Source organism: Anguilla anguilla, chromosome 1, assembly GCF_013347855.1.
Source record: "Anguilla anguilla isolate fAngAng1 chromosome 1, fAngAng1.pri, whole genome shotgun sequence".
NCBI lineage: Eukaryota > Metazoa > Chordata > Actinopteri > Anguilliformes > Anguillidae > Anguilla > Anguilla anguilla.
This window is the reverse complement of record NC_049201.1, coordinates 59255389-59269691: the sequence shown is the minus strand read 5'-3', so window position 1 is coordinate 59269691 and position 14303 is coordinate 59255389. Positions and strand designations below refer to the sequence as shown.

The 14303-nt window shown below is 39.0% G+C and overlaps 1 protein-coding gene across 2 annotated transcripts in view; it reads left to right on the top strand.

Moving 5' to 3' along the window:
• LOC118235160 (CUB and sushi domain-containing protein 3-like) overlaps nt 1-14303 on the top strand; it is a 211847-nt gene that overhangs the window by 132335 nt on the left and 65209 nt on the right. Inside the window, exons 32-40 of one of the 2 annotated variants that reach the window (XM_035432226.1) lie at nt 2041-2165; nt 2375-2471; nt 2932-3036; nt 3636-3748; nt 5077-5146; nt 7001-7117; nt 9320-9529; nt 9970-10158; nt 13931-14108. In XM_035432226.1, coding sequence (XP_035288117.1) covers nt 2041-2165; nt 2375-2471; nt 2932-3036; nt 3636-3748; nt 5077-5146; nt 7001-7117; nt 9320-9529; nt 9970-10158; nt 13931-14108 — 1204 coding nt within the window. Of the gene's footprint in view, nt 1-2040; nt 2166-2374; nt 2472-2931; nt 3037-3629; nt 3749-5076; nt 5147-7000; nt 7118-9319; nt 9530-9969; nt 10159-13930; nt 14109-14303 lie in introns of both variants that reach the window. The other variant, XM_035432235.1, reaches the window with a different exon arrangement.

The window sequence follows — 14303 nt, the reverse complement described above, 5'->3', positions numbered from 1 at the left end:
CACCTGTGAATGACTTGGGCCAGTATTCTGAGAGTTATCCTTAATGGAGACAGCACTGGACTCAATTCAAACTGAAACGTGCTTCTTTAACGCTAAACATAGGAAACATAGGAGCCTGAATTTTTGTTTTAATGAGTCATTTCATTCACTCTATTATTCAGCACACTCGCAGTCAAAATGTTCCTATCTGATGTAGGCGAACATATAAATGCAAAGTTTATTTCCCACCTTTAACCAAACCACTGAGCACAAAAATCACACTGGGTGATTCAGAAAAGTTTTCGGTAGCTCCTCAGTCACAAAATGTGTGCACTGTTCATAAATGTGGCAACTGATCACTGAAATGATGTCAGCTTTTTGCTGCCTTATTCTCGATGGTGCGTTGCATGCAGGTAACAAAAAAACAATATTGTATGCATTTTAAATTGTTGTCTCCACACCAGAGTGGGCAGGCGTGCAACTGGTTTAGGTTTTGAAGGGCCTAATATACAGGCATATGATGTACCGGCTGCACATAACTCATGAAGAAGTCTCAGAGAAAACTGATTTTGTAACAGTTTTTAAAGCACACTATTTTAAAAATACATGTTCCACAGCAACGTAATTTCAAATCACAATTTGAAATATCCTAATGGCTTGACCAGGCATCAGGAAATAAAATATATTTTATAAAATAATTTCGCTGGGCAGAGATGTATAAGTAATGTAACTGAAGCACAGGAAGTGCAATGTGCCATAAATGAGAATTCAATACAGTGACTCAAAAGTAAACAGTAAAGGGCACTCACCACAAGCTCCCTGACCTCTGTTGTCACAGGACTGAGACTCTGTGTTCATAACTGTGAGGTTATATCTTAGAGCTCACAGTGGTGTGACACAATCGTCCTCATCCTACCAAGAGCAAGAAGAGTAGGCCAGGAGTCCTTCACTTAGCCAGTGACAAATGAATGCAATACAGGTGGCCAGATTAACAGTGAAAAATCCCTGGGAGGAAACACTCTTCTACAGAGGATATCAGCTCCAATTACCACAAACTTTTATGAATCACCCCCTATGTGTTTATCCAGTGAGAGTTTTACACACTACAAGCAATTTAATTTCCTTTATTTGATTTTTGCAATAGTACAGTTGGGTTTCGTCCAGTGGGGTTCATTTGTTGTGTGGTGGCCAGAGAGGTACAATAGGGGAGGCACTTCCCTTTATTGGATCAATATCTGTTTTTGATTGTTTTGCATGATAAACACGCATGCCACTTTCAGTAAAGATCATCCATTACCAGTAAAAAGAAAGCAAGAGCGGACCCATAGCAGAGCCTTGGGGTAGAGAAACAGTACTGAGCAGAGAGTGAACATAAGGGTGATCAGCAAGGTAAGAGGTGACCCAGGCATGTGCCCTACCAGTATTTCCCAGACAAGCCAGACTTCTTAGCACTCCTCATGTAATACCAGTTCTGCTCTCATTCTAAAGTTTAATTTGATCAAATGTCAATGACACCAATATCCATGTGCTTTTGTTTTCAATGAGTTGATTCTATTTTAGCAGCCTTATGTTCAATGTTTCATCCAATTGCTGTGCGTCCTTTTTATTCGTTTCTTAATGGTTGCCATGGATGCATGTTGAATTGATGGTTCCACTGAGCAGGCTGCAGCATTCCACATACTCTTTTGCCCTTGCACGAATAATTACATGCTGTAAGACACATTTGGCAAATACTGATTCTGAGGCATGGATTTGTCCTCCAGTGAAAATTTCATTTATTTTTCCTCATTATTAAGCATGGCTTTTATTTAATTTTACCCTTAATGAAAAGCACATATTTTACGTTGAAAAGATGCTGTCCCCGTCCTTTAAGTCACTCTGTATTGGCTTTTTTGAAATGTCGTGTTTCATTACCCTCATTTCTTAATCGGCATTTACTTTCCTGAATCACCGCTGCTGCTCCCGCTGGTCTGCTGGTGTGAGTGTGCGTGTGTGCCTGACCCTGTGGGCCCGCGCTCTGATTGGCCCTCTCCCCCCTCCCGATCTCTATCTGCCTTGCAGTGCCCTGCGGTGGCGTCCTGACTGCCCGCAGAGGGACCATCCTGTCTCCGGGATACCCCGAGCCGTACGACAACAACCTCAACTGCGTCTGGAGGGTCTCGGTGCCAGAAGGAGCTGGGATCCAAGTGAGGGGAAAAAAAAAAATACATTCACAGTGAAATGAGCGAAAGTCAAAAGTAATGGCAGTGCTTGTTAACTAAACCTTTGGTGATGTTGAACTCAAGTGAAATCTTGGTGCCTTGATTGGCAGTTGATAAGGCGAACGTTTTATGTATCATACGCTAAATCTATTCTTAAATGTTTGAACGTTTTTGTACGATTGTTTAACCTTCAGATCCAGGTCGTAAGTTTTGGCACGGAGCACAACTGGGACTCCCTGGATTTCTATGACGGGGCAGATCATAATGCCCCGAGACTCGGAAGCTATTCAGGTGAACATTCATCTCTGCATCACAGATGTACTGCGTTAGCCTGCTGTCGTTAAAATGGTAATGTTAATTATAAATCTTCTTGTCATTGTGCCATAAACTTTAATGAAGAGGACTGACAATGTGACAAATGATTCATTTAGGGACAGGGAAGTTTTGCTTTTATAGCAGAGCAGTTGTCACTTCCCTAGAAGTTACAGTACGCCTGTATGTCTGTATATAATTATTACACGATTCAGTTGTGTTTCAGGGACATCATATTCTACAGATATTTTGTCAATGGTCATGTAAGCCAATTCTCAGCTTGCCCTTTCTTATATAGAGAGTGTCTGTCGTAAGTGAAAAATTGATGAAATTGCGAGGCTGTTGACTGCTGTATTTCTGGACACCAGTATAGCTGAATCACTCAGATATTTTGTACATACCATACAAACAACAGCAGCCTTCTGGTCAAACATTTCAGGGACAACAATCCCTCAGCTTCTGAACAGCACTTCAAACAACTTGTACCTGACCTTCCAATCGGACATCAGTGTATCAGCAGCGGGATTCCACCTGGAGTACACAGGTACCCTGGGCGCGTTGCGGGTGGACAGGGTCCGTCTGAGGCACACAACTACTGTATGGTTGGTGTGTAGTGGGCGTGGTCCACCTGAAGTACAGATATTGTGCAGGGGGTGTGTAGAGGGGAGAGTCCCCCCTGGAGCACACAGGTGCTGTATGATGAGTGTTTTTTTGGGAGAGTTACCTCTGGATTGTACAGGAATTGTGCAGTTAGCAGGTTATGCCAGGAATAAACCCATGCGATGGGTGTTCTGGGTGCACAGGTGCGAGATTTGGACAATCTGGATTTGAACCTGTGCTCATTCTGAGCTGCTGATCACCTCGTTTAAATATTTTAACTTTGTATTCTGACAACATTTTCAAGCTGCAATGTGATACTATATAGACAGGGAAAATGAGTGCAAAAGATTTTTATTTCTTTATTTATTTTCGCTCCGTTTTGTTATCATCAGATATGTGCGCTCCAATTACTCGAACACTGAAAAATTATCCAAGCTTGAAAATGTTTTCAACTGATCTCATTCTAAATTGTCTTATTATTCCTCTATCAGCAAAGTCTCCATATTTGTACAGACCCCCAATTCTCTCTGTCCCAAGCAATAGGTTTGGATTCCTGCCCAGAACCCCAGAGTCCCAACAATGGAGTGAGAGTGGGCGAGCGCTTTCTGGTAGGCGACGTGGTCTCCTTTCAGTGTGACCCAGGTTACTCTCTGCAGGTAGGTCTATTATTATTATTATTATTATTATTATTATTATTAATAATAATAGTAGTAGTAGTAGTAGTAGTAGTAGTAGTAGTAGTAGTAGCAGCAGTAGTAGTAGTAGTAGTAGTAGCAATAGTATGTGTAGCGGTTGTAGTAGTAGTAGTATTGTTGTTATTAAAAATAACAATATGGTATTTTACTTGTATTGCATATTTCACATATGAAGTGTTGCAGTGGGAGTGGGTAGGAGGAATGATTCATCTCAGCCTCCACTAATGGCTAGCTCCCACTTGGGTTCTGCCCACATCCATTCTGCAATAGCACAGTCACCACCTATCATATGTAGTAGAAAAGAAACTACACATTTAGCATATGGCCGCAGCGTCCATGAAAATGAGGGAAACCTCTACCTTTTGCCATAGGCACTGCTGGATCAGTACTGACCACAGTCAGGACCTAGGTCTACCACTTCATTTGAAGATACCATCTCTTTCAGTACAGAGGACCTTTCAGAGCCTTTTTACATTTGTCTCACAAGAAGGAAAACCTCCCTGTCCTGGGTCATTGCTTTTAGTAGCAACCAGTTTTTCCCTGTGCTCCAATCTGTCTGGCCCTCTTAGCTTCAGTCTTTAGAGAGGAGCCAGGGCGCAGGGTATCAAAAGAAGGTATGAGGTGATTCAGCTAAAGTACAGTGCCCTTGGCTAGCATTGAGAGCATGAAGAGCTACTCATGCACATCCTTAATTATTTCCAGATTATCTTAAGTTTTCAACTAATTTTTCTTCACTGTGTCGTTATTATAAAATGCTTCCTTATGTGGCTCCGATACATCTTCAAGAAAACTTGTTTGTGTATTGGGATATGTTTTTTCTTTGTTTGTCTGTGAAAAGAGATTTATAACAATTGCTTATCTTTTGAAAGAACCAGATATCTTTTTGTTTTAAAAAGTGAGACCTAAATTTTATCTTATAATTGGAGAGTACCCGTGAGACTAACTATGGAATTACTGTAACATAAACTTTAAATGATAAATATCTTCTTACAGAATATGAAAGTTATTGTGCATTTATTGGTCTTAGCTTGCTTTCTTTGTCCTTAAGTGTAGCTTGTAGTGACTGTGTAAGTGGTTTAACCCTGAGCCCAATGAGAGCCAATGCGTTTAAGAGTTTGTACCATCACCATGAACATAATTATAGTTTTTTTGGTGCCATTGGCCCCAAAGTGTTTTTATATTTTCTTACTATGATATAATATGGAATTCTAATTTAAGAATTTAAGTTGTGTATGGACTAGTTTACTAATGAACAGGTGAGTTTTTAATGTTCATTTCTCCATCCACAGGGTAACACATATATAACATGTATGCCTGGACCTGTCAGAAGATGGAATTTTCCGGTACCATTGTGTCTTGGTACGGCCTCAAAGAATGTTTGTTGTTAATTTAAATTGGTATGGAATGATGATGTAGGTAGAAGTTACTGAGGGCTATATCCACTAAATTATTTGGGATCTGGAGCTTAACCCAACACTTTCATTCAAGAGAGGGACAGGACCAATGTGCAGTCAGTAATGAGACTTAATAGGAGAAACTTTATTAGTGTGGGTCAGTAAAGTCCATCTGACCGTATCTGACTGAACAAGATTTCATTTCCTTTTCTCCTTTTTTTCAGAAAAGGAAATTGAGTGTTCAGCTTTTTCCCACTGGTAAAAATGTTGCTTTGTTTGAAGGACTTCCACTGGAATACACATTTACTGATTTTATTTTTTAAGTTTCTGCACAACTGCATATTGAGTGGCTCAGTGCTATCTGTATCTAGGCTAGGGCTCATTCTCTCCCTCCCATTTCCTTGTCACACTCATCTCCTGCTTGTCACCTTCCTTGAAGTTAAACTGAGCTTGCTTGGCTGTTACACATTCCTAGACGCAATGAAGAACAAAGTATCCATAACTTTCAATCTTGATAGCATTTCAGCTGGAAAATGCCATTAATTCTCCTTGAAATTTTTTTGTCCCTTAGATTTCACAGACACTTGAATCTATATAGAGAAACAATGCTTGCTATTTTTCAAACTATGAGCAGAACTCTTCTGTCAAGCCAGTGTGCCGAAAAGATCCAGGGGGTGGTTCTCTTTCTTTTTTCTTTTCGTCATGTGGCTGTACAAATGCATTAGATCATCATTAAGGTACATGGGCCTTAATGGCAGAGAGGATTATGTCTCTTTTAGTTGATGAAAATGTGTTGAAATTTCAGTTGTCAGGCTGTCGAGAAATCAGGTGATGGGGTGTCTATAAGGAGAGGTAGATTCATGGTACTGCTCCACAACTGGAGTACTAGCTGTCAAATGTGCTCTATAGAATTAGAGGACAAAAACTAGTACTAGATCAATGTGTGTGATATTATATCATACATGTTTCCCACTTTAGAAATGTGTTTCTATGTATGTAATAGGTCTGTTATTCTTATTCTTTGTATGCTATGCTGAAGTCAATATTGAGTCCACTTTGAGCTGGCTCCTTTAATTCCAAGAGATTTTTGTTTTATTATTAGTCACTCATGTGGCATTGAATTGTCTGTTACTGTATGTTACAACTATATATTTGATTGGTGTCAGAAGATATTATAACTATCTTAAAAAAGCAGTTATATGTCGAGTGATACCTTTTGAAATCGTTGTTGAATATCCCCTGCAATTGTATTTTTATTGAGAAAAAAGACTTAATTTATCCCTAATAATCAATTCCAATGTTTTTCACAAGTTGTAGAAAACTTGCCTACAGCTTTGTCGTTTTCTGCATCAGCACAAACCCCGTTCTTGTTTATTGGTAGTATATTTAATTTGTGTCCTGTCTTCAGGAATTTTCCAGCTTTTATGGATTGCTTTATTGCAACATTTTCTCATGAGATTGTAGATGGCCTAGCCAATTACTTTAATAAGCCTTGAATAGAATCAATTCTAAGTCTCTTGACTTGCATCATATTTTCATCTGTATACTTTTCACTAGAGAGACTTTCAGTGAGGTAATTGTTGAGTGAATCAGCTATCTCAATGCTTTTGTAAAGCAGACCTCATCTCTGTCTTTATTTTCTCTCTGACTTTCTGTGTTTACACAAATTTATATGTTTGTGGTGTGTGTTTTAGTGACATGCTTGAGTTTAGCCTAGATATGTCATGGAATGTGTTGAAGTGAGTGTTAATGTGTTAGTGAACTGTACTGATATGAGAGTTGATGTGTTGTTGACATGGCTGTGGGTGAATCTTTACAGCTCAGTGCGGTGGATCGAGGACTGATTTCGCTGGCGTGATCCTGAGTCCAGGTTTTCCCGGGAATTACCCCAGTGGCCTGGACTGCAGCTGGACCGTTGAACTTCCCGTTGGTTTTGGTGCGTTTAAATGTTTAGTGGTATGACATAGTGACACTGCAGGTGAAATTGTGTTGTTGATCCAGTATCAGGTCTGATGCTAATAGACTGTGTGTATCCCAGGTTTTATTTCAGCTTGTATACCGTAGTCTGTCCTTGAGTAGCCTAATGTTATCAAGCTGATTTACTTCTATGAATAATCAAGTGTTATATTGGATAAAATGAAAATTATGAGCTGTGCTGTTCAAGAGAATGTGGTATTTAATTGTGATCAACAGTGTAGTTTCTCAACCGCAATTTAAAGAACAGTGGTGTGCCAATCAGGTGTGGCATGTAACAAAAAGGTTAAAATTAATTTAATAATAAAAAGTAATGAATCTTATTCACAAAATCCCAAATTATCGTCATTAAAATCTAGATCACTTAATTAAAACCCTCAAGGGCTATTTTTAAATTTTGGTCTTTCTTGATCATGTCCCTATAATGTGAGTGGATTAGTTGTGAAAAAGTGGACCAGCCTCCAAAACGGAAAGGGATTAGTTCCCGAAACAAAGGACCCCACCTCCTCCTCCTTCGCCATCGCTCTTCTGCAGCAGCAGTAAACACTTACTCGAGTGCAGGAAGAAAGCTAGGCTGGTGAGCAACAGCCTCTGCAATTACAGCTATCCTTTGGGTTTATATACACCTGGGATACATATTGGCCTATTCCATTATGCCTTACATGTGTGGAGAAATTCTCAAAGCACGCCCTGGTTCCAAGCAAATGTAGGTTTCAACACATTACCAATCATCCCTAGCTAACAAAGACTGAAATTACTTCATTTGTTTGAGAGACCAAACTCATAAACAGGTGCAAATGATAAGGGGGTGAAAAAAGCGTTGAGAACCATTGCTGCAACGGAGAAAGCATTGAAGCTGTTGAGTTTCTGAGATTGTGGCTAAGACAAAAATTCATGCACGATCACTGAATCAGTGATATTACCAGTGTGCAAAGCCATTATGAGCTCATTGTTAGTTCTGCAAGCAGCAAAGGAAATAGCAAGTTTGTCCTGTCAAAAAGTACAAACAATACAATATTCAGCAATAGTGCCTGCTGATATTGAAAGCACTGGCTGAGGAATCACATCCAGGGGACAGTCTGCACTGTAAATTATTTTTTTATTTATTCGTTTTTGCCTTTTGAGAACTTGTGTGTTGTGGATGGGATGAAAAAGGTTGGGAAATGCTGGTTTACAATATGCTCTTTTCATTGTGTGCATTAGGGGTTAGACTAGTTGCTTGTATGTGTATGTCTGTAATGAAACTAACTGGAGTTATGCCATTGTTGGGATCATTTTGGGTCTGTTAATTATTGTAGACTGCATAAATTCTGGACATTTTATCAGGACTAGGATGGTGTTAGACTGTCCATGTCAGCAGACACAGGTATAACATAGCACCTCCACTAATTAAAATTGATCATTCTGCACAGTTAAATGTCGAGTGTCAATACTACTGTTAACAGAGTCCGTATGAGTCCAATAGGGACCATGTGTACTCTGTAAGTGTTGACTTAACATTTTACTGTGTGGAGACCTGTCTAGAGAAATGTAAGTTCCAGAGATCAGTGCAGTTGTGCCTGTTGGAGACTTTGGATGTCTAAGGGAATGTGACGAGATATGTGACTAAAGTGGTAGGTTACGGTAGAACAGTAACCCTGATTCAGTATCACTCAGAATAGAAGTAAGTTAACTCACAGAAATAATCCCTTTTCAACTGTAGGTTTTTCAAGTAATAATAGATTTCTTTCAGCGATAGTATACGTGTATTGGCAGAACGTACTGTGAAATGCCGCAGTTAGAGTGCGCTACCACACACAAGGAAGATAACAGCCTTCAAGTTTGTTAATATTTCAATTTTATTTTATATTAAATATTGTATACTGGCATGAATAGTGCCCCATGGCTATGGGTTGGACACTTAGAAGTAGAGTTCAAAAGAACAGGTGTTTGCTGCAATAGATCAGTCTTGGGCAGGAAAGATTTAATTTGATGAATTTATGAAAGATTAGCAGTTATGCAATGGGCAGCAAAATTTAGACAAAAGAAATTAAGAAAATTTCCCTCAAATTGACTTCCTGGTTCAAATAAGAAAAATAAGATCCAGTTATGTCTTATGTTTCATGTTATTGTTGCTGTTTTTGTATGTTTTTTTAATCTTTAATGTTGTTCTGTTCCATTTAAGGAATCCACATTCAGTTCCTGAACTTCTCCACCGAGGCCATCCATGACTACCTGGAGATCCGCAGCGGTTCACAGGAGATGGGTTCTGTGATTGACAGGTTCAGTGGCCCTGTGGTTCCAGAGCCGCTCTTCAGCACCACCCATGAGACCAGCTTTTTCTTTCACAGTGACTACTCACAGAACAAGCCTGGCTTCCACATAATTTACCAGGGTAAGGTCATCCTTATCTCGGGACCCACTGCCTTCATTGCCACTCACTGAGATTGTCAGAGATTTTAAAAATACGTCACCCAGAAACGTTTCGGATTGTCACGGACACAAATAAGACGTCCGTGTTGGTAAAAGTGTTCTGATTGGCATATTGACTATTTCCATGCATCTTGTTGGATTGTCATAGCAGCACATGTTTTAACATTATAATTGTATCCCATATACATGAATATGAGTTCTTTTTTGTGTTTGTTTTCTTTTCTTTTGTGTACTGTTTTGCCTTCTCAGGGACTAATAATGAAACATATATTGTGAATAGACTCAAGAATATTATAAAAGTAAACATTGTGAAGGTACTGGTTTCAGAAAGGCCTTTGTCAACCATTTAAGGATTTGCAGTGAATACCTGTACTTATTTTTCTGCTTGTTTTCTGTGTTCAGCATATGAGCTGCAGAGTTGTCCTGACCCGCGGCCATTTCGCAATGGCATAGTGATTGGGGATGATTTTGGTGTTGGCCTGACTGTATCTTTTGAGTGCCTGCCTGGGTACTCCCTGATTGGAGAGGCCTCGCTCACCTGTCTCCATGGAGTCAGCCGGACCTGGAACCACCCTGTGCCACGCTGCGAAGGTGAGGGGCGGGGTCTTCCATTTCTGCCTGTGTATCATTATGCAGTGAGGGTGGGATGAGTTATCTTCACTTCCTGTCTGTCAGTCCAGTCAATCTGCACTCTGACAGTGAAGGGCAGCATCAGTGCTTCCTGTGTCTGTTTTTTTAATCATTTAATATCATTAAATGATTAAAATATGGGCCATTTCTGTACTAATGTTGACAGTCCTGACACAATTGCAAAGATACGAGAAGGCCATAAATTGAATTAACTACAGAGTAAAAGTGCAAAAATAGATTTTTTTATGTTAGAGCATCAGGTCTTTAGAACCTTAAGCCAACAGTGATGTTTACAGTTATACAACTGTTACAAAGTGGTTGAGCAAAATTAAATTACAGGGAATGCTGAATATATGGCCTGTTCTTGGCAAGGCTTGGGACTCATTTTGGCACTGAGGACAATGAACAAGGATTTAGTCAAAATGTGACCTTATTAACTTATAAATAAAATAGTTAGTGGTGCTTTTTAATTTTGGTGACTCATATTGTGTTTGTCAAGAAAAGAATGATTTTATTGGCTGAATCCAGGCCAGGAGTAAGACACATATTTATATGCAGGAGTCCGTAGGAGAAATTCTTCTCCTGCAACTCAACAGATTTCAGAATCTGTGAATTATATATGTATGTATGAATGCAGTACAAGCTCTAATATATGAACACTTCAGGATTAGAGGTTGTGTGTAATGCAGTGTTCATAACTAAAGTGATGTTAAAATAGCAACTTTAATTTAAATCCGTTATTAATACTATATTTATCCAGGTTTCAAGTTTGTCATAACCTATAACAAACAAGTGTTAAGCAGAATCTCTTTACTGCATTTTTTCTGCATTGGCTTTTCTTTGGTGACCCAGGATCATTCTCTTTTGCAAACTGATTTTTTTCTGGCCCTTCTTTATTTCAAATGTGGTATTTTTTAGCAATAGTGCAAGGACGTGACCCTTCTCTAATTATTATAGTACATTTCCCCTTGCATTATTCACCTCCTAAGAACTCACAGATTCAGATCATTTACACTTGGGCAGATGGCCCTGGATTTCCTGTGAAATGTCAATATTCAAGAATGAGCATGACATAATTAATATGGACATACAGCATTATAACCTGTCTGCAGCCGACAGCTGTAAGAATACTGGCCACTTGGCTTTCTCAAAAAAATCTACATTGCTAACAGCAAGAGGAAATGTCATAAATAATGTATGTGTGTCGATTACAGAGAACTTGTGAGCTATTGACCAAGAAAAGAGCTAGATACACTGGATATACTGACTTCACAGGGATGGATCCTGCCATGGAAGATGTAGAATCAGTGAGGGAACATTGGAAGGGGAACTGCATCTAAGACTGGAAATGAATAAATAAATGTGTAGACCATTTATATTGTACTTGAGTAGGGTATGCAGGGGTACCACTATTTGTATCTGTATCTGAATTGGTTCAACTGTATTTTTATTTGGGTTTGTATTTGGATAGAAACTGGAAGTGGGCGTAGTTTAAACCAGAAGTTACACCAAAGAGGAATGCAATTCTGGCTTTATACCCACAGAATAGTTCTGTGTTTAGATCCACTATCATTGATATCCATCAAATACTAATAAATTGAATATATCTTCTTGCAATGAACTATGTCAATTATGGGTAGCTCATGTGCTAATGAGGAGTTAATATAGTGATTATGTAACAAGTCGGCTATTACTCAATAGAAAACAAGCACAGTATATGAAGGACATATAATGGACTTTCAAGATATATTACATAGACATATTGGGCCTCATTCATGAAATATGTGTACAATCACATTTGATTGTAAACTGTGTGTAAGAACGTTTCTACAAACATTTCGACATTCATCATTTTTTTCTTATCTGTGTTTGGCTGTTTCCTTATGTTAATCACATGCACAGGATTGCACATAAAATTTACAAACAGTCTGCATTCATCATCTCATACACCTGGGATATGCACAAAAACAAAGGTCTGCACATGTGTCATGAATCCCTTATTGGTTTTTCGTTGGAACATTTTTAAGAACAAAAGTAAGAATTTAAGAAAAGTTTTGTGAATGAAGCCCATTGGTTCGCTTCATGCTACTCATTTAGATTTTGGGGACAAAGTGGTGATGTGTGTGAACGCTACATCTGCAAGCCTACACTGCCTCTGAGTCACCTACAGTACAGGCCATGTAGGCGAGGGGTAGCTGGGGGAGGGCTGCTTGAAGCTTTGATGCTGGCTTGCCAACTCTACTCTTGATAAAGAAATGCATGACTTCTGTTTTTGAATGAAAACGCACCCTGCTTGTTTTTACTGGTTCTTGTTAACCAGGAGTCATATAACAAGCATCTGAGAAACAAGGCTATATAGACTAACAGTAAACACTTGATGTAGTGGCAGCCCAACCATACATGGATAGCCCACACAGATAAAATTTCTCCCACACGGACACACACGTCCAAGAACTTTGGCCCACTCCCACTTCCTCCTGAACTTATGCGGCAGTTCTGAAAATGTAATCAAGACAGCAGCAACATACAGACTTGCACTATTACTTTGCCTTTGTTTAACAAAAAAAAAACAGAATAATTGTATTAATATTCAGACATACGTATTATTTGTTACAATGTCTTTGTTTGCGCATTTTCAAATAAGATATTTGTATTTGTGGACACCCCTAGTGCATATCATTGTTTTTGTTATACCGCTCCCTCAGAAACTTGCTTAACTCAAAAAATTGCAAACGCTCCTGACACACAGTTAAAGAGAGTTCCCAGGCTTTTTTCATTATTCCTTTTTTGTTTTTTTATTTTTTACATTTGCTTTTTCTTTCTTTTATACCCTTTCTTTTTGGAATTGAGAATAATAACGCAGAGAATCTGTGTATTTTATTATAATAAGAAGGTGCGATTGCATTTACAGCTCTTTGATTTGTGCCCTTTGGGGCTCAGTGACAGTTCACTGAGGGTGGTCAGTAACACTGAAGATCATATCTCTGAGGTAATGGAAGTTATTTTCTCTCCTACTCATGGCAGCATTGAATTTTTTTAATTAAATGGTTGGTTTAAATTGTTTGTTTATGGATAAAACGCATGAGTCGACGTGGAACTCATCCGTTCCCTTGATCCTATCCTTAAATTAAACATATTATGCCCTCTGTGGAGATTTCTGACCCACTGCCAGAACATGTTCTCTCTGCTGACCCCAGGGTATAACATCAGCTTGCCAAAAAGAGCATGAATATTACAGTGGATTCATGCACCTCGCTCCCTCACTCTTAATTAAAAAAACCCTTCGGATGTCAGCTTGAATTAGCTGCTCACTGGAGGAAGAAGGCAGAATACATATTGTGACCTTCATTTGAAATTAATTTGACACACAGTAGGGAAACACATATATGTGGCTTCTAGTATTTCTTTAGCCTGAACCAAAGAGTATGCTATTTTCATTCCAACTTTGATATTCAAAACTCTGAAACTTGATCCCTACTTTCTTCATGGTCACACCATATAAGGTATTTCAATGTTGCTACTAGCTAAAATAATTTCATATGAGCTATTTGTGCACTAAAACTTTTATCCTTAGCAACTAATATGGGAATTATGGTAAGGTACAGTAAATTAATTGTGCAAGACGAACAATATGAGCAAAGATACAAGAAGTCAGTAAGAGCGACTGAGCATCAAGCTCTAATAGGTACATGTATGTGAAACCATGGTTATTTCTTTTGTGTCTGTCCCACAGCTCTCTGCGGGGGTAACATCACTTTGGTGAATGGGACCATCTACTCCCCTGGGCATCCTGCAGAGTACCCCAACTTTCAGGACTGTTTTTGGAACATCAGGGTACCACCTGGAAATGGAATTTACATCAACTTCACTCTCCTGAGCACTGAACCTATCTATGACTATATCACTGTGTGGTAAGAATCATATTAGCTATGACATCACCACTAGAACAATAATCGAAAAACACCACAGCAATTATTGTAAACTGTAACATAAGACTATGCCAACCTATCCATGGCATCTTTACTGATTGGACAGTGTGATCTATGATGGCACCCCAAAGTGGTAGGAATGCCGCCTTGACTTGATCCTAACTGATGCAAATCCAT